Source organism: Vipera berus (genome assembly GCF_964194415.1).
Source record: "Vipera berus genome assembly, chromosome: 9".
Lineage (NCBI taxonomy): Eukaryota > Metazoa > Chordata > Lepidosauria > Squamata > Viperidae > Vipera > Vipera berus.
The window spans coordinates 14,882,870-14,903,507 of record NC_138212.1 but is presented as its reverse complement, the minus strand read 5'-3'; the positions used below and the strand labels follow the sequence as shown (position 1 = coordinate 14,903,507).

General features: G+C 42.2%; 1 protein-coding gene across 1 annotated transcript in view; it reads left to right on the top strand.

Annotated features, from left to right (window-relative positions):
• The window catches only part of LDLRAP1 (low density lipoprotein receptor adaptor protein 1), a gene marked incomplete at its 3' end in the record, with an annotated part of 60,004 nt that overhangs the window by 20,236 nt on the left and 19,130 nt on the right, over nt 1-20,638 (top strand). Inside the window, exons 2-4 of the mRNA XM_081335177.1 lie at nt 4,563-4,705; nt 10,193-10,305; nt 18,535-18,649. Coding sequence (XP_081191303.1) covers nt 4,563-4,705; nt 10,193-10,305; nt 18,535-18,649 — 371 coding nt within the window. The remainder of the gene's footprint in view (nt 1-4,562; nt 4,706-10,192; nt 10,306-18,534; nt 18,650-20,638) is intronic.

Genomic DNA, 20,638 nt, shown 5'->3' with positions numbered 1-20,638 from the left:
CATAAAAGAGCCGAGGTTGCCTACCCCTGCCCTAACCCTTTGTAATGATATGTGTGAATGACCTTGGGAGATGGAGGGAAGGAAAGATGCTATCTAGGCCAGGGGTCTCCAAACTTAGCAACTTTAAGACTTGCGGCTGGGGAATTCTGGGAGTTGAAGTCCACAAGTCTTACAAGTTCCCAAGGAACTTACCCCTGGCCTAAGGAACGGTCAGGTAAGAGATGGTATAGCCTGCAGCTGCATAATGGGTAAAGAAAGAAACTTAGAAAGGAAGCTTCCTAACATTTCAGGCGGTGGGAGATTTGTACTTTGAGACTTGCAAGTTTCTCTTAATATAGCTGTACAATGTAGTAGAATTAGCTTATGTGATGGGAAGGTGTCAGCCTTCCCATGTAGGTGAACTACATGGGAAGGCTGACATCTTTGCCCTGTTGCTTCCAGGGCATCCTTCAAAACAGGAAATGCGAAGGGAGGTTGCAACCATCGTAAATACATGTTCTTTGCCAAGTGCCTGGATTTTGATCATATGACTTTGCGGATGCTGCAACAGTCATGTGAGGAATGGTGATTTACAAAATGGATAAAGATATCATAGTCACTTTTTCTTAGATTTTTGTCCTGCTTTTTTCAAATACAACTCAAGGCAGTAAATATACAAATATTCCTTCCTCCTCCTGTTTTACCTGAAACAAGCCTGTGAGGACAGAATGACTGGCCCAAAGTCACTCCACCAGCTTTCATGCCTAAGGTGCAACTAGAACTCACAGTCTCCTGGTTTTTAGGCCAGCAGCTTGACCATTACACCAAGCTAACTCTCTTCTTCTTCTTAATCTTCTCAACTTTTTCAATCTTCTTGATCTTTTCCTTTGATACTGTCCAATTTGTTTTTTTTTACCTTACATACTTTGCTACTTCATTTTTATTAGTCAGTGATTATAATAAAAATATCTATTTATGGAAACACCTCTTTCATCTCCTTGGCCTGCTATAGAAAGCTTACTGGGTGAATCTGTTTCCAGGATTTTCAGAAAGGTAAAAATATCCATCTGAGTCTTTTCCCCTTTCAAATTTGTGCTAAAAGGTAAATTCATTTGAACTCAACTGCTGGCAACTTCGTGGATGCATCCCCTCAGGTATTCTTGATAGCAGCACAGAAGAGAATCGGCATCTGTTTTTATTTCAGCCCCTTGTTAGAGACTAATGTCTACTCTCTCTCCTGTCATCATTTAGAGTGTATTTTTGGTCAGTGCGATTGTGCAGCCTGTTGCGGGCGAATTCCAGGGGAAAGGGACACAGATACCTGCATTGTGCGAGACTTTTGGTCCAGCATTCCTGTGTTCAGAGCAGTTTTCTTCTTTACAGATATTCATTGTGTGTGCGTGTGAGAGAGAGAAATTAACAGCTCTGCGAAAAGAATGGTTCTTCTGTTGTCTATAATTGCTGCCACAGAGCTTTTAGTCAATGGCAGCTTTCTCCAACCTGTTGTACTCAGAATATGCTGGACTATATAGCCCCACCCACTGCATTGGGAAAGCAGACCAAGCACATTGTAAAAGATTAGTAGACCATATATGTAACAAGGTTTAATCCTAGTTGCTGGAGATAGAGGCTGCTCCTCGACCTCATCATTTAACTCTCTGTCAATGTGGTCAGAGGATTACAGGATTTAGAGTTGGGCACATCTGGAGGGGTCTTGATTAAGGAAGGCTATTTTGGTATGAAGGTCAGGTTAAGGACTGGTAGGAAACATGGAGTATTTCCCAATCTGGAGACTACCAGAAGTGAGCCAGTTTGGTCTAGTAGTTAAGGCACCAGACTAGAAATCAGGGGACTGTGAGTTCAAATCCTGCCTTAGCCATGAAAACCAGCTGGGGTGACCTTGAGCCAGATTCTGTGTCAGGCAGATTTGCGCCTTGAGTTATGACAAAGTCATTGTGTGTTGATGTCCATGTAAAATAACCTTGGTGGTGTCTACTCCAAAATAAATTTCACTGATTTAAACAGGACCTATTCACAGATGATCTGTTTTTGGGGCAGAGAGCCCAGCCAATTTACGTCCATGAGCTGGGCCAATACAGCATGCTGAGCCGTCAGTGAAACATAGAGATAGTGTTCATATAGCCTATAGGCAAATCAGTGGCTTTAGAGGATGGTCTGATTCCCACAGCTTGCTAAGATATTGGCTGGCTTCCCATACCACAACCAACCGTTCTCATTTTAGTCTTCTTCAGAATATTATGTGAACCCAAGCTATATTGCGCCATAATATCAAAGGAGTTTTCACATCAGCATGGTCAAGCTTTTATCTTCCTGCCAAGGGTTGTATTGCTTAAAGGGTGTGGTGTTGTCAGTTGCAGACTGAGAGTGACAGATGAGGCAGAGCCAAAAGCATATTAACACTCTTTCTTTAATTTACTTTTGACACTTTTTCTCTTTCCTTTCCAAGCAGTAGGTCTCTAGGAGAAGCTCCTCCTGGGAATCTGACCTGATCTGTTGCAAAAAGGTTTTGAAATTAGTTCAAAAACTGCTTCACATTAAGCCAAGAGTCATACGTACTCAGATCTACTTAACCTAGCAGGATATGATGATAGCCATCACCAGGCACATAGAGATAACCAATATCTACACACCACTCAAAAGAGATAACCACAAAAACCAAAAGGAAGCAAAAGACCAAAATACCTTCTCACCAGCAATCAGTGCCCATATGAGCAGAGATTTACACCACGATTAACACTAGATCAGCAGTCAAAGTATACCCCAATCGAGGACAAACATGCTAACAGTAAATCACAGCTAATCGAGGAACCACCAAGGATACTCCCACCAACACTGATAGGGCAGGCCATTAGGGTATAAAAATAAGAGCAGAACCCACTCCCTTCTAGCACTGATGATGTTGTCTAGTTTGGTGATACAATGTCTGCAAGAAAGCAAACAAGCTCAGAGAGTATCAAGGTCCCCACAGTTCAACTCTGGGCTACAAATATTCTCTTCTAATTGACATGAAAACTGTAATTGATGAGAGAGCAAAGAAGAAAAATGGATGCTGCCATCTAAACCAGGAAAGATTTCCATTGCATTGCATTCCATTTCATTTCATTGTCCTCCTCTGCAACCTCATGGTTGTAAGTATGTCTGGTGGCTTGTCCCCTCTTGAAACCACAGTGAGGTCCTCCTCTTCTGCCTCACTGTCTGTTCGCTCCAGCGAGACTGCAGCCACTTTGTATGATAAGGGAAGGCATTGAATAAATCTTTCTGAGTTTGCTAAAGCAGTGGTCCTCCACCTTTTCTTCGCCATGGACCCCCTTTAAATGCCTTTTGTGGCCATGGCCCATGACTATGGACCACCAAGACTTAACGTTTCTTCAAGCCTTCGCAGACCCCCTATGTGACAACAGTGTGGCCCTCCAGGTGTCCACAGACCACAAGTTGAGAACCACTGTTAAAGCACTTTGTAGAAATGAGTCTTCTCGGATGCTGTACAGTGTCCTGCTGTAGGTCGGTTTCTGTTGAATTGTTCAGACTTGGCAAAGTCAAAAGCTGGCCATTGGAGTCACGTTAATGTGTCAGGATGCAGTGGGACATGAGAAAAGATTTGTTCCTTCCTTAGTCAAAGGGTTTGTATGCTTTCTGTGCTTGACTTTTGTTCTAGGAGTTGGTGCCTCTCTGCCTTCCTCTAGAAGCGCTGGGAATGGCCTCCACACTGACAGCAGCCACTGTTTCTAAGAAAAAACTATTCTTTCACAAGCAAACCAAATTACTCATAGTGCGTTTTATAGTAACAAAGGAGAAGTAAAGTAATACCCAGTAAAAGAATACAGTTGTTAAGTGAGTTTTGTCCCATTTTACAACCTTTCTTGCTACAGTTGTTAAGTGAGTCAATGTAGTTAAGTTAGTAACATGGTTATTAAGTGAATCTGGCTCCTCCATTGACTTTGCTTGTCGGAAGATCACAAAAGGTGATCACGTGACCCCCCAGGACATTGCAACCGTCATGAAACAGTGCCTGGGCATCTGAATTCTGATCACATGACCATGGGGATGCTGCATCGGTTGCAAGTGTGAAAAACAGTCATAAGCAGTGGTGGGATTCAGCTGGTTTGCACCGGTTCAGTAGAACCGGTAGCTAAATTTTGTTGAGTTTGGAGAACCGGCTGAACCCACGATGCTTCCTATGGGCTGTTCTAGGCCTGGGAGGCCTGGAGGAGTCCTCCCAGGCCTAGAATGGTCCACAGAAAGTACGCGGATGTCACTTCCGGAAGTCCATTCTAAGCCCAGGCCTGCATCCATGCAGAGAACCGGTTGTTCAGGTATTTAAATCCCACCACTGGCCATAAGTCCCTTTTTTCAATGCCGCTGTAACTTTGAACAGTCACTAAATGAATGGTTGCAAGTCAAGGACTCCCTGCACTAAAGGAACAAGTGTTGCAGACCTTTCCACACAAATTGAGTTTCCTGGCTAGCAAGGAAATGCCAGAGCTCCCGTGCAACAGTTCCGTTCTTCCAAAAAGTCATTCCAAGTTGTCTTGATAATAATAAAAGTTCTTTTAATTTTATAGAGCTCCCTGAAAACTGGACGGACACCCGAGAGACTTTGCTGGAGGGGATGCTCTTCAACTTGAAGTACCTGGGCGTGACGTTGGTCGAGCAGCCCAAAGGAGAAGAATTATCTGCTGCTGCTGTCAAAAGGATTGTGGCAACAGTGAGTAACCAAGAGCCACTTTCCATGCACATCCCCGCTAACTGTCTCCTATTGCCCCTAAGCCGGTGTTTCTCAACCCTGGCAACTTTAAGATGGGTGGACTTCAACCCCAAGAATTCCTCAGTCAGCCATGCCATGCTGGCTGGGGAATTCTGGGAGCTGAAGTCTACCCATCTTAAAAGTTGCCAGGGTTGAGAAACGCTTCCCTAAGCAATCCAGGTTGGTGACCCATTGTTGCAAACAGGGCAGTAAGAATAAAAAAAATCTCATTGTATTTCCACAGCTCTCCATATTTAACACTTGCTGGATGTGAGAGGTGGCCCTGAAAACATGGGTGGTGAGGGGGTTTTCAGTCTGCTTAAGATCTATAATTCAAAACTGATTAACATTAAAGGTTTAAAGTAAAGGTTCTACATTTAGGCAAGAAAAACCAAATGTACAGGTATAGTATAGGAGGTACCTTGCTCAATAGTAGTAACTGTGAGAGGGATCTCAGAGTCCTAGTGGACAATCACTTAAATATGAGCCAGCAGTGTGCTGCAGCTGCCAAAAAAGCCAACACAGTGCTAGGCTGCATTAACAGAGGGATAGAATCAAGATCAAGTGAAGTACTAATACCACTTTACAATGCTTTGGTAAGGCCACACCTGGAATACTGCATCAAGTTTTGGTCACCACAATGTAAAAAAGATGTCGAGACTCTAGAAAGGGTACAGAGAAGAGCAACAAAGATGATTAGGGGACTGTTGCTGGAATTGGGTATGTCTAGTTTAACGAAGAGAAGGACGAGGGGGGAGATGACAGAAGTGTCCCAATATCTCAGGGGCTGCCACAAAGAAGAAGGAGTCAAGCTATTTTCAAAAGCGCCTGAAGGCAGGACAAGAAAGCATTGAATGGAAACTAACCAAGGAGAGAAGCAACCTAGAACTAAGGAGAAACTTCCTGACAGTTAGAACAATTAACCAGTGAAACAACCGGCCTCCAGAAGCGGTGAATGCTCCAACCCTGGACGTTTTTAAGAAGAGACTGGACAGCCATTTGTCCAAAATACTATAGGGTTTCCTGGGATTGGACTAGATGACCTCCAAGGACCCTTCCAACATCATCATCATCATCATCATCATCATCATCATCATCATCATCATCATCATCATTATTATTATTACTATTATTACTATTATTATTATTATTATTTTAAAATGCTTCCCCCCCCTCCGTTGCTGTTTCATTGCCCTTTATGGACTTCACAAATTTTATACACGTCTGCCAGTGACTGGATTATCCCACCAATGCAGGAAGATTTTATTTTCTAATTTCTTCTGATGAACGTGAGACACCCAATAATGCATATTTTGGCAATAAATGCACAAAAGCTGGTTTTGTGTGTATGTGTGTCCATATTGACTTACGACCACAATTGAGCCCAAAATTTCTTTTCCTAAGTGAGACAGTTGTTAAGTGAATTTTGCCACATTTTATTTCTTGCCACAGTTGTTAAGTCTATTAATGCACTTAACTTAGTAAACATGGTTGTTAAGTGAATCTGGCTTCCCCCATTGACTTTGCTTGTCCAAAGGTCACAGAAGGGGAATCACATGACCCCGGGGCACAGCAACCGTCATAAATATGAGCCAGTTGCCAAGCGTCTGAATTTTGATCAGGTGACCATGGGGATGCTGCAATGGTCGTAAGTGTGAAAAACAGTCATAGGTCCCTTTTTTAGTGCCGCTGTAACTTCAAACAGTCACTAAATGAACTGTTGTAAGTCAAGGACTATCTGTATTTGTGTTTGTACTGGTAGTCCTCGACTTACAACTATTTGTTTCGCAGCTCGTTGAAGTTACAATGGCACTGAAAAATGTGTCTAATGCAGGCATGTCAAACTTGCGACGTCACGTGACGTCGTGCGATGTATCGTGATTTTTCCCCCATTGCCGGCAATGGGGTGGGCGCAGTTTCAGTATGATGCTTCCGGACCATGGGCCAGCAGTTTGCCATGCCTGGTCTAATGAGTGGTCCTGCACTTATGACCATCACAGTATCCCCATGGTCACGTGATCAAAATTTGGGTGCTTGGCAACCTGTATATATTTATGATGGTCGCAATGGCTCAGGGTCATTCCCAGCTGTCTTCTGACAAACACAGTCAATGGGGAAAGGTAGATTTGCTTAATGACTGCACGGTTCACTTAACAGCTGCAGTGATTCGCTTAACAACCATGGCAAAGAAGGTCATAACACTGGGTAAGACTCCCTTAACAACTCATTTTCTTAGCAATGGAAATCCAGATTCCAACTGTGGTCATAAATCAAGGACCATCAGTAAAGTATTGCTTGCATACATATCCATACAAGCCTTGATAGATTTATTTATTTTATTTATTTACGGTAATTAAATTTCTATACCGCCCTATTCCCGAAGGACTCAGGGCGGTTTACAGGGCAGCATAAAATACAATATAAAAGATAATATAAATTAAAATAAATTAAATTAATTAAGCCCAACAATTAAAACAATGTTTAAAAAGCTAAAACCCCTTCAGTCCAGGCCAGATAGATCGAAAAGCCAGGTTTTCAGGTCCCGGCGAAATGAACGCAGATCGGGGGCGGTCCGGAGTTCCGCAGGTAAATCATTCCATAGGGCAGGTGCGCCCACAGAGAACGCTCTTCCCCTGGGAATAACCCACCGGCATTCCTTAACCGGCGGTATCCTGAGAAGACCCTCCCTGTGGGAGCGCACAGGACGAAGGGAGCTTGATGCCGGCAGCAGGTGTTCCCTCAGATAACCCGGACCCAAGCCATTAAGATGCCCATTTAGCCAGTCCAGTTGGAAAAAGACAAAATGTTTGCACATCACTCACTGTAATGGACAATTTCTCTGCATCTTTCAGATTTAACTTTCGGATTTCTTAGTAATAGGCCGTCCCTCCTTCCAAACAATCCTTAAAATTGAGGTTTTTACCGTAATGCAAATTGCCATGCAAGTCACACTGTATTCACCTTGAGAAGAAAAGTATTTGACAATTTTAAAAAAAGTTCAGTGACATTTTTCATTGCTTCTGTTATTGTTTCAAAAAGTGAAGTTTAATCAATTTTTTTAAAGGACATTTTAATATAGATTTAGAAATCCATTATAATCCATTCTAAATTTAAATAAGTTTCTTCCTACCAAAACAATGCTTTTTTGGCATACTGTAATATAAGAAATGAAATGTCCACATTTGCTAAATGTTAAGGGCCCTTTCAGTATTTCCCCCCCCCCCACTTCCTATTAATTGTTGTATAACAACTAAAATCAGGTAGGAACAAATCAACTCTTAGCTTTCTTGATTAATTGTTGGAGACCTTTTGTCAAGACTGACAGTTGATACCTTTAAATTCACCAGAATTTCAGTTGTCGATTAAACCAATTAATGCTTGCAGTCCTGATTTTAACTCACGTTACCTGCTTTCTTTATTGATCTGGAATTTTGTTTTAACGACTTAGTGAATTGTTGCCTTTAGTAAAAGATAGTGTGTGATTGGAAGAGTTTTGCTCCTTCTTCAACAGTTTTTTGCACAATTGCCCTCCTATAGAGAAGGCCGGCACAACACATGCGCTGAGGGTCACACATAGCCTGCTAAACAACCTTGTGTGAACCAATGGCACTTTAAAAAGTCACTAAATTTGCTGCCTCCCACAAAGACACCTTGCCAAGCATCTTCAGTCCTTAATGCCTCTTAGCCTTGAGAGGGAGCCCATTAAGAAGAACACCCACGAGCACCGGCTCTGTATTGTTGTTGTTAGTTGCAAAGTCGTGTCCGACCCATCACGACCCCATGGACAACGTTCCTCCAGGCCTTCCTGTCCTCTACCATCTTCTGGAGTCCATTTAAGCTCACGCCTACTGCTTCAGTGACCCCATCCAGCCACCTCATTCTCTGTCGTCCCCTTCTTCTCTTGCCCTCAATCCTTCCCAGCATGTCTTTATTGTAAGGATACATTAACAGAATCTTGCAAGCCTGAAAGTGCATTTCTCCCCCCTCTCCTTTACAATCCAAGCAACTAGGGAGGGTCACTTCTGAGACATTAGCTGCACTCTCATTTACAGGTAGTCCTCGACGTACAACCACAATTGAGCCCAAGATTTCTGTTGCTAAGTGAGACAGCTGTGAAGTGAGTTTTGCCCCAGTTTATGACTTTCCTTTTCACAGCTTTTAAGTAAATTACTGCAGTCGTTAAGTTAGCAACACAATTGTTAAGTGAATCTGGATTCCCCATTCACTTTGCTTGTCAAAAGGTCATGAAAGGTGATCACGTGACCCGGGACATTGCAACCGTCATAAATATGGGTCACTTGCCAAGCATCTGAATTTTCATCACGTGACCCTGAGGATGCTGCAATGAAAAAAAGGACATAGGTCACTTTTCCAGCATCGTTGCAATTTTGAACGGTCAGTAAACAAACTATTGCAAGTCGAGGACTACTGTGTATCTGTTAGCTCAGCTGCCTCTTAGCTATCTGTTTTCTAATCTGCAGCTCTTCCTCTCCTCTCCCGAGGTCATTCCCGCAAATCATTACAGGGCCACTCTGTAGAAATGAAATAATAGAGAAAAACTAACAATAAGACTTACTAAAGAATAAGAAATACTGAACAACCATGGAATGCTAATGGGCTGTGTTTGTAGAACTCACTTAACCTAGTTACTGAACTGACATGCTTTTTCTGGGGTTGCACAAGACAGTGTGCTGTAATTGGACAGCCTGGATTACATAACCCACCAAGCCACAAACAGACCTAACTAGGATTTAAAAAACTAATCAAGCTTAGCATGTTCTGGAAGTGTGTTTGTAGATTTTTGCTTGAGGTATTAAGGATGCAGTGTGAACACAGCCAGTAAGAATTAAAAGGGGGTGCCAAGAAATGAGAGACGAATGCAATGGAGTGTCAGAAGAACACTGCTAAATGCTGCAACATTTAGTTGTGTGTTCCACTTATTAATACTTAATTGTCATGTGCTTGTCCAAGTGAAGTTGAAGAACGCTAGGTGGAAACATGGTGAACTAGGATTGAAAGCCCACCAGCATTCACTTCATAAAATAGAATGTTATTCATAAAACGGTTGCAATTTTAGAGGATCAGACCTTAGTAAAATGGTGATAGATTACAGAAGAGGTTTAAAGTCTTGCTTTAAAGGTTCAGCTAACCTTGTTCTCTGTCAAATAAAGATGAAGGTTGTAAGCTTGGTCCTACCTAATGCCCTTGATAGTCAGGAGAATTTATAGGGAGGAAAGATTTTCAGGGTTTCTCCGAGTATTTCTTTAATGATGCAAGGGGTTTGCTTTGCTTTGGCAATATTTCTGTCTATAGGCGAAGAACAATAACGGAAACTGCTTAGAAGTAACTCTTAAGTGTCTTTCTTGGTTTGAGGGGCCTGGCAGTAAGATTTTCAGTTGATTTATCTTTGTGGCAACATCTGAATGCATTCTTTTCCTCTATTCCAAGGCAAAGGCCGGTGGGAAAAAGCTCCGAAAAGTGACTCTGAAAGTATCACCCAGAGGGATTGTTCTCAGTGACAGCATAACGAATGAATCCATTGAAAACGTGTCGATATACAGGTACGCTTCATCGGTACCTTTCAAATCTTCAAAGCAAGTACTTAAGGCCTCTCCTTCCCAGAAGACTGTTGGGAGAGTTAAGGTTTGAAATTGTAATTACTGTAATATTGATAGGATATCCTTTTTTTTTCTCCCTTTCTCTTATTTACATTTAATACTCTAAGGCAATCGTACCATAGAATATTAGGTAACCTAGTGTATAAATATCATTGCATGGGAATAACATTGTATTAAAACTGGGAAGATGGAGCAATAGATGGTCTACAAGGATAGTTTTAATAATATGTTACAGAATTGAGCTAGTTTTATATTAACATTTTATGGATACATTTTTTTTGTTTCCACAAGTGCCACACACACACACACACGATTCTATTTTTGTTCTGAGTTTATTAGCACAGCTATATTTTTGATGATGCTTCACCATATTTTCTGGTTGATACGCTTACCCGTAGATGTTTGTGTTTGTGTGTGTGTGTGTGTGTAGTAGTAGTAGTAGTAGTAGTAGTAGTAATAATAATAATAATAATAATAATAATAATAATAATAATAATAATAATAATAATAATAATAAGAAGAAGAAGAAGAAGAAGAAGAAGTTGGAAGGGACCTTGGAGGTCATCTAGTCCAACCCCCTGCTCAGGTAGGGAACCCTATACCATTTCAGACAAATGGCTGTCCAGTCTCTTCTTAAAGACTTCCAGTGTTGGAGCATTCGCCACTTCTGGAGGCAGGTTGTTCCACTGGTTAGTTGTTCTAACTGTCAGGAAGTTTCTCCTTAGTTCTAGGTTGCTTCTCTCCTTGACTAGTTTCCATCCGCTGCTTCTTGTCCTGCTTTCAGGTGCTTTGGAGAATAGCTTGACTCCCTCTTCTTTGTGGCAGCCCCTGAGATATTGGAACAGCCCCTGAGATATTGGAACAATATCTACTATACTACTATAAATAGTAGTAGTAGTAGTAGTAGTCCTCAACCTCTAACCACATTTGGGACCAGACCTTCCATTACTTAGTGATACAGTCATTAAGTAAGTTGTGCCTAATTTATTGATCTTTTTTGCAGTGGTTAAGAATCCAGCTTCCCCCATTTATTTTGCTTATTGGAAGTCCCCTAGAAAGTCCCAAATGGCAATTATGTCCTTCTTGGTAAACTAGAAAAATGTGAGATAGACATCACCACCAGATGAATTTGTAACTGGCTGACAAACCGTATCCAATGAGTGATCCTTAATGGTACTACATCTACATGGAAGGAAGCAGTGGGATGCCACAAAGTTCTGTCTTGGGCCCAGTACTCTTCAACATCTTCATAAATGACTTAGGTGAGGGAATAGAAAGAGAACTCATCCAATTTGTACATGACACTAAGCTACCGAACACCCCAGAAGAAAGTCTAGGGTTCAAAAAGATCTTGACAGACTTGAACAATGGGCCCTATCCAACAACATGAAATTTAAGATGGAAAAAAGCAAATCTTATACCTAGGCAGGAAAAACCAAAGGTACAAGTACAGATTAGGCGAAACCTGGCTCAGAAACACTAACTGTGAGAGGGACTTTGGAGTCCTAGTGGATGATCACTTAAACATTGAGCCAGCAGTGTGCGGCAGCAGTCAAAAGAGCTAATACAATCTTTGGTTGAATAAACAGAGTCATAGAGAATCAAAATCAGGTGAAGGATTAGTTCCACTTTATAAATCCTTAGTAAGACCACACATGGAATATTGCATCCAGTTTAGGTCATTGTATTACATTACAAAAAAGATGTTGAGACTTTGGAAAAATATCTGTAACTCGGATGGAATGGAAACTAACTACGGATGGAAACTAACTAAGGAGAGAAGCAACCTGGAACTAAGGAGAAACTTCCTAACAGTGAGAACAATTAACCAGTGGAACGGCTTGCCTCCAGAAGTTGTGGGTGCTCCCTCACTGGAAGCTTTTAAGGAGAGACTGGACAGCCACTTGTCTGGAATGGGATCAGGTCTCCTGCTTGAGCAGGGGGTTGGACTAGAAGACCTCCAAGGTCCCTTCCAGCTCTACTCTGATTGAAATATATGCCAGTTGCCAAGTATCCAAATTCAGGGGTGAGTTTTTGGACGTCAGCTAACAAGCTCTGTTTCCAATGTTATAATGGGGTTGAGTTTCTGAGAGGATAAACTCCATCTCTTCTGCTTTCAGTTTGGCTGGTTCCACCCCTTCAGTGATTCCCCCCCCTGGAGGGGTTGATTAATTATGGGAAGTCCTCGACTTAGGACCGCAATTGAGCCCAAAATGTCTGTTGCTAAGTGAGTCAGTTGTTAATGAATTTTGCCTCATTTTACGACCTTCCTTGCCACAGTTGCTAAGTCAATCACTGCAGTTGTGAAGTTGGTAACATGATTGTTAAGTGAATCTGGCTTCCCCATTGACTTAACTCATCAGAAGGTCACAAAAGGTGATCACATGACCCCTGGGACACTGCAACCCCTATAAATATGAGTCAGTTGCCAACCGTCGGAATTTTATTTTTTTATTTATTTTTTATTTTAATCCCATTTATATCCCGCCTTTTTCCGAAGACTCAGGGCGGCTTACAATCTAAGCACAAATTAAATGTGCTTAGCAGTAGCCTTCATTCTATGTATATGCCTGCTTATTAGGGCTTTCGCCCCCCCCCCCCAAGCGGCATTATTACAAAGTCAGCTTATTGCCCCCAACAATCTGGGTTTTGATCACGTGACCATGGGGATGCCACAGCGGTCGTGAAATGTGACAAAACGGTCATAGGTCAGTCCTTTGAGTGCCCTTGTAACTTTGAATGGTCACTGAGCAAACTGTTGTAAGTCGAGGGCTATCTGTAATTATTAGATTTTATGAAAAAATTGTAAGTCTGCTTTTGAGGAAGGAGTCAACTTGACGAGGTTGACCAGACAGGAAACACAATCAGATGTATTAATTCCAGATGGGCTCCAGCACAAGTCTGAAAGCTCGGAAGGCTAAATCTCTGGTCCCGTTGACAGCCCCAGATTGGATCTTGAAACTAATTCTACTTTACAGTGAAGCCACATTAACAGAATCTTGCAACTCTGAAAGTACAGCTCTGCTGCTGTCACCTTTATAGCCTGAGAACTGAGTGTCTTGCTCTGCCTACCATGCAGGTGTAAGCTATTCTGTCTCTTATCTGACCATTCCCTAGGCCAGGTGTCCCCAATCCACGGTATGTGGACTGGCACCAGTCCGTGATATGCCAGGAACCGATCCACACAAACAAGCCCCTTTCGGTCCCCGGAAAAACCTCTCTCCACGGAACTTGTCCCTGGTACCCATAAGGTTGGAGGGCCCTGCCCTAGGCAACATCTGTTCAGCCTGCCTCCCAAGGTCTTTCCCACATCCCATTATGGAAAGGCTGCTTCCGCCCCAATGATGAGAAAACTTCAATGTCATGGTTCGGATTAATGAGACAGTTCAAACAAAATTCAGGCATTCAATACATTACAAGATCAGAAGGGAACTAATATGCAACGCCCCACCCCACCCCGAGAAAAGTTGAAAATCCAACAAAGGAAAGTTCCGAGACCAGTAGGCAGATGCAGAGGAACAATCCATGCACTTGTTTAAGAACAAGGAATTCTTCAAGGACTTCCTGAAAGCCATTAATGAAGCATGTAATCCTTGGAGGGGACCATTGGCAAAGCAAAGCCCTCTTGGAGAAATAACAGAAACCCCCCCCCCTCATTACTGCCAACTTTTGACAGCACACTGAACACATTTCTGTTGCAAATCCCATGTGTTCAATGGGCCACTCTGGGGCAAAATAGTTCTTCCTGCTATTTTTCCCCTAAATAGTTCTTGAAATGGAAATACGGTGTATTTCTCTCTCTTCCTTATGTCTTTTTTTTTGTAATGGAAAATTAAGGATGGGCTGACTTGTGAGTGATGCTGAATATGAAATGTCTTGAAGAGATAAGTCAACACATGCACTTAAAGTATAAAGTGTTTTGTAGGTTGATTTGTTTACTAAGGTAACATTTTCTCCAATTTTGATTTTCAGTATAATTCAAATAGTAAGAAAAGGGGGGGGGAATCGTTTCCTTTGTTAAGGCTTATAAACAATTTTATTTTTATATTTTTTGTGTGTGTCCTACCTTTATTATTTTTATAAATGACTGAAGACAGTGAGCATACCTCATATTCTTCCCTCCTTCTATTTTCCCTACAGCAACAACCCTTTGAGGTGGGTTGGGCTGAGATAGAGTGGCTGGCTCAAAGTCACCCAGGCCACTTTCATGGTTAAGGCGGGACTTGAACTCACAGTCTCCTGGTTTCTAGCCTAATGCTTTAGCCGCTAGATCAAACTGCCGGTCTCATTTGACCAAACTGCCTTTCATCAAGTATGAACAATCAACAACTATCAAATGTCATAGAAAGGTCCTTTCTTCTGTTTTAGGAAAGCCAGAATCTTTTTGTTTTATTTCATTATTTTGATTTTGGGCTTTTCAAACAAACACTTGGGTCCCAAAGAATCTCCCATAAGTCAAAAATTCAATATAACGCCAGTGTGGCCAACTCAACATATCAGTGAAAAAAGTGACTCAGGCCCTCAGGCTTAAAACTTAAAAAAATAATCAAGAAACATAAGAAGAAAGTGACCACGCATCCAGAAGTGTGTATGTGTGTGTCTGCTGGCAGGACCCTTGACCCCAGACAGGGCTGTTGGATATTGCAGGAGACCAGTGTCCTTGTTTGTCCCTGAATGAGGAGCTATAGGTCCTAATAAGTTTGACTTGTGCATTTTCAAGCTGTAATCTCTCGTGGAGATTCTTTTTGGAAGACAATAAAGAATTGGCAATGATGTTGCAGCAGTAACTGCTGCTGCTTATTTGGTACAGTAGATGGATGAGGTCAAGTTGGTTTTCCTCTTGCTAGGGCATTCGTTGAGGGGGAAGGGAGGGGAGATACCTGGTGATCTGTTCTTCTGGTCAAGAGCCAAGGGTAGCGTCTTTGATCGTCGCTTTGGCAATTCCTGACCAATGGTTGAGTTGCGGGCGTGGTTTGGATAATTTCTGGAAGCCTAACATGGCTTAGCTTAGCTATCAATGCACTGAAGGTCTTTCCACCCCCACTCCACACCCCAAGGAATGATCGGGCTGTCTAAAGTGATACAGGCAGTCTCCAACTTATGACCGTAGTGGAGCCCAAAATGTCTGCTGCTAAGTGGGACAGTCAAGTGGGTTTTGCTCCATTTTATGACTTTTCTTGCCACAATTGTTAAGTGATGAATCACTGCAGCGGTTAAGTTAGTAACACGGTTGTTAAGTGAATCTGGCTTCCCCATGGACTTTGCTCATCAGAAAGTCGTAAAAGGGGATCACACGACCCAGGGACACTGCAACCGTGTTAAATATGAGCCAGTTGCCAAGCGTCTGAATTCTGATCATGTGACCGTGGGGATGCTGCAATGTTGTAAGTGTAAAAAAGCTCATAAGTCAATTGTAACTTCGAAGAGTCACTAAACCAGGGGTAGGCAACCTTGGCTCTTTTATGACTCGTGGACTTCAACTCCCAGAATTCCTGAGCCAGCTGGCTCAGGAATTCTGGGAGTTGAAGTCCACGAGTCATAAAAGAGCCAAGGTTGCCTACCCCTGCACTAAACGAACCATTGTAAGTTGAGGTCTACCTGTAAATAAAAATACATATATTCTACTTTCTGCATTTTCTTGGCTAGTTCTGGAAAACATTATGGAAAGAGAGGAGAGGTGTGAGGATGCCCCTCAGACCATGGGCTGTATTTGTTCTCGGTGTTTGAGATTCCTTTTTGGAGGGCCTTCTTGATTGCTCTTCCATCGGTTCCTCTTGCCATACATATCAAGGGAGTTGCGGAGCTGGAGATGGGAGCTTCAACATGAGTGATCTCCAAGAGAGCAAGAGCCCAGATCCTCCTGTTGGATGCGCCCTCTTCTAAGTTGCCTTAGAAACTAAATGCATTCTAAAGCAATGTCATCTAAACACTGGCAAGTGATAAATCTCTCCCTCCCACATCGTGGTGAAGTGTTGCTTCCATTCCCTTCTTCTGAGAAAAGTTAGCAGGTTGCTATGTCTGCTTTCTCCGATAAAAAAAAGCAATTTAAAAGATACACTGACTACATTAAAGTTTGTTGTGGCTGTTCCGGAGAAAAGAGTGTTGAATGTTATTTAGTCACGTCCTTTAGGCAGAGCCTAATTCTAGGCTTTGGTCTGATCTGAGCATGGACGGGCGACAAAGGATCTCTAAGGCCAGGCTGCTTTCCGAAGCACCTTGGAGTCCATTTTGTAGGCAATTGCCTTCCTGAGAACTTCTTGTGATCTTCTCCTACTCTGAACCTGGACCAAAGGTTCACGCTTGGGGTGATGGTGGCTGTCCTGGTGACAGTCAGTGGATTTAGGGCAGAGAAACGGGATCACAAAAATCCTTACTGAAATGGAAGAGGCTTAGAATGAATCCTAGAAATAGGGGCTTGCTGTTGCTTCAGAAGCCTGCAAGCATTCCTCCCATCTTTAGCTCTGGATGGGGCAGAACAATTAATCAGTGGAATGACTTGCCTCCAGAAGTTGTGGGTGTTCCAACACTGGAGGTTTTTAAGAAGAGATTGGACAACCATTTGTCTGAAATGGTAGAGGCAGGGCTTTTTTTCTCATAGAACACTCAGAACGGAGTTCCGGCACCTTTTTTGGATGGAACCTTGTAGGGTAGGCAAGGTGGGTTGTATGACATGTGTGAGTTCCGGCACCTTTTTCTTTTATAAAAAAAGCACTGGGTATTGGGTTCCCTGCCTGAGCAGGAGGTTGGATTAGAATATCTCCAAATTCCCTTCCAACTCTGTCTCTAGATGAGCAGGTTCATGTGATGAGAATTGAGGCACTTGGCAACCAGCATGTGTCTAAGATGGTTGCAGCATCCCAGGATAATGAACGTGATCACCATTTGTCAACTTCTGAGATGGCTTCTGAGAAGCAGAGACGATGGTGGAAGCCAGATTTGCTTAACAACCTCACGATCCACTTAACAGCTCCAGTGATTCGCTTAATAACTGTGGCCAAAAAAAAATGTCTATGGAGACTCTGCCATCCAGGTCTTGGTTATTCCAAAGGTGCTTTTATAAAAGGCAACTGAACTTACTTGGTTTTTTCCTTGAAGATGTTTTGCCTGGCAAAATGGCAGTAAAGTCAAGCATGACTCACTTACTGCCTTATCAATTAAATTCAGGTTGAAATTGTGGTTGTAAGTTGACTACACAAAGTCAAGGTCCAGTTCCAAGTTTCTTTCTCACGCTTGCTTCTCCTTAATGGCTTTTTGATATCTTTTGATACTTTTCTTGAGATCAGCTCTACGTTCCTGATCAATAGGAACTTGTAGTATTGGTTGGCTGATTTTTGAACCAACGGGCAGGCTTTCTGTTTGGGCAATAATAGTCAGGCATTCAGAAGATCCCCATGTGTCAATCTCCGATTCTCAGTAAATGCATGTGAATGTGAACAGTTTGTTCAGATAATCAGCCCAGACCTAGCTAGAAAAGGTCATGTTTAGAATTTTAAATGACACTTTAATAGGAAAATAGGAAAATCAATAGGCAGCCAATTGCAGTGGTACTATAAGCATTATATGTTTTGGCTGCTCAGCTCCCACACTTGAACAGCTGTGTTTCCAAATCATTTCAAGGCAGCTTCACCTCAAACACATTGCTGTGATCAAGAATGTTTGTGGCTGCCTAATGTCATTCTCCTAACGAGAACAGCAGAGATTATTTTTAAAGCAGGAATGTTTAATCTGAACACACCATCGGAGCAGCTGACAAAAGAAATGGGATTGTATTTTTAAATGATCTTTCTAGCGCAAGGGTGAGGCACCATTATTGCTGATTTGCCTGGGAAGCTTTAATGTAGGAATTTATGAGTTTTCCTTGAAAATGATGAAGTGTGTGTCATGTCAGTGTGTGGTTAGCTGAAAGGATGTTGGTAATTTTCTTCTCCTTGCTGATTTCTTAATATCTTTTCTCTTTTCCTTTGTCTCTTTTCTCTCTTTCCTCCTTTCTCTTCTTTCTCCTCCTCCTCCTCCTCCTCCTCCTCCTCCTCCTCTTCCTTCTTCTATTTTTCCTTCTCTTTCTGCCCGCCCTCCCTCCCTCCCTCCCTCCCTCCCTCCCTTCCTTCCTTCCTTCCTTCCTTCCTTCCTTCCTTCCTTCCTTCCTTCCTTCCTTCCTTCTCTCATTGTTCACAGGATATCCTACTGTACAGCAGACAAAGTACATGACAAAGTATTTGCCTACATTGCCCAGAGTCAGCACAATGAAAACCTGGAGTGTCATGCTTTTCTCTGTTCCAAGAAGAAAATGGTCAGTATTCAGTGGAAAAGTCAATGATGTGTTTGTTCATTCAAACCACCTCCATAACAACCCATTGATTCACTTAACAACCTCAGCAGCCAATGTATGCCGGTGGTGTTTTCTTAACAACCGCCTCAAAAAGGTCATAAAATACGGTCAGTGACACGATCAACCTATTTTACGACTGTCAGGACTCCATAGCAGTTATAAGTTGAGAACTACCCGTACACGGATTTTCATTTGGAGGGGGTTAGGTTTTCTTTGATTTGCTTTGTGAGATCAACCCTCACGTTGCACTCAGAAAAAGACAAAAAATCTCCCTAATTTCTAATTTCAGTGCACCTTTCAAATGTCCTTGAAAACTTTCCCAGCAAAAGGTGTCTTCTTCCTTCTCTTTCTTTTTTCTCCCTAGACAAAAAAAAAAAAAGCCTGCTAATTTGACATTGCAGAAATATTAAGAGAAGGGTGCACATCTTCAGGGCATGGACTCTGTATGTCTATTTTTCACATCTCCAGCATATAATTACTCTGTATTTTTAGCGCCTGGGCAATTCACAACATTATCTGGGGTCTATTAAACTTGATTTGAATGTGACAGCTGAAATTGTAAACAGCTGTGAAGAGTTTCATACTTAATTACCATATTTAAGGAGTTGGGTTTTTTTCTATTCTTCCCCCCCCCCCCCCCGATAAAAAAAGTGTTTAGCTCCTCCACCGAAGATTTAAATGGCTCTATGGCTCTGACAAAAATCTCTTTTTTTTCCCTTTCATGTCACACTGGCACAGGTACAAATTTTGTCTCTGCTTCTAAACAGCCCCATCCCTATGGTTTGTCCAGCATGCCAGCTAGCTAACGGATGGGAGGTTTTACAGATTGCGATCCTAGTTTTTCTCATCAACATCACGCAACTGGATTTTTTGGGGGCTAGTTTATAGCATCCATGAATCTATAAGAAAACAAAATGTGTGTGCAAAATTCTCTACCTATTTATTTGTCACAACTTTCTTAGAGAGAGAGCTCCTGCCTTAGAGTGAATTATAGTCCTTGTTCAGGCATCTTGATAAGCCATAATTTTTCTGAGCTCTGCCTGGCACATATTCTCCAAATCCACAATTGTATAATGCTGTACAGTATTGCATTTGCTATATTGCTTTCTGACCAGCTCAAGGTTGACTCAGCCTTCCATCCTTCCGAGGTCAGTAAATTGAGGGACCCAGATTGCTGGGGGCAATAGGCTGACTCTGTAAACAGCCCAGAGAGGGCTGTAGAACAGTATGAAGTGGTATATAAGTATAAGTGCTATTGCTATTGCTATAAATAGGCATCACTTCGGTGGGAAGATAACACCCCGCCCTTGTACCTTGGTGTATAGTCATGCTGGCCACATGACCACTGCACAGAAAGGTCTTTGGACAATGCTGGCTCCCTCGGCTCAGAAACAGAGATGAGCAGCGCCTCCTAGAGTCAGACACGACTGGACAATTGAAGCCTTTACCTTTAGTTAACAGCTTTATTTATAGCTGAGGAGAAAGTTGAGCTCTGATTAGAAGTTAGCAAAATATTTCCTGCATGACAATCTCTATGTTGTAATGCAGCCACATTGCAATTGGAGTTAATATGGCATAAAGGCGGACAGAACAGAAATAAATGCAGAGAAGGAAATTATAAATTCACATAGTTTTAACTGTGCCAAATAATAAAAATGTTGTTGTTGTTGTTGTTATGGAAGGTACCTTGGAGGTCATCTAGTCCAACCCCCTGCTCAGGCAGGAAATGTATAAACTTATTAAAGTCTTATGAAAGGAACAGACTCTGAGCACAAACTCAGCTGTGGTTGCATGTTCATAATAACAGAATTGCCCTTTGAACATTTTCCTTAATAGGTTTATTTATTCAAAATATTATTTGCTATGTTTATACAGGTAGTGCTCAACTTACAACCGTAGCTGAGCCCGGAATTACAGTTGTAAGTTGTTGTGCTCATAAGTCAAGGCATC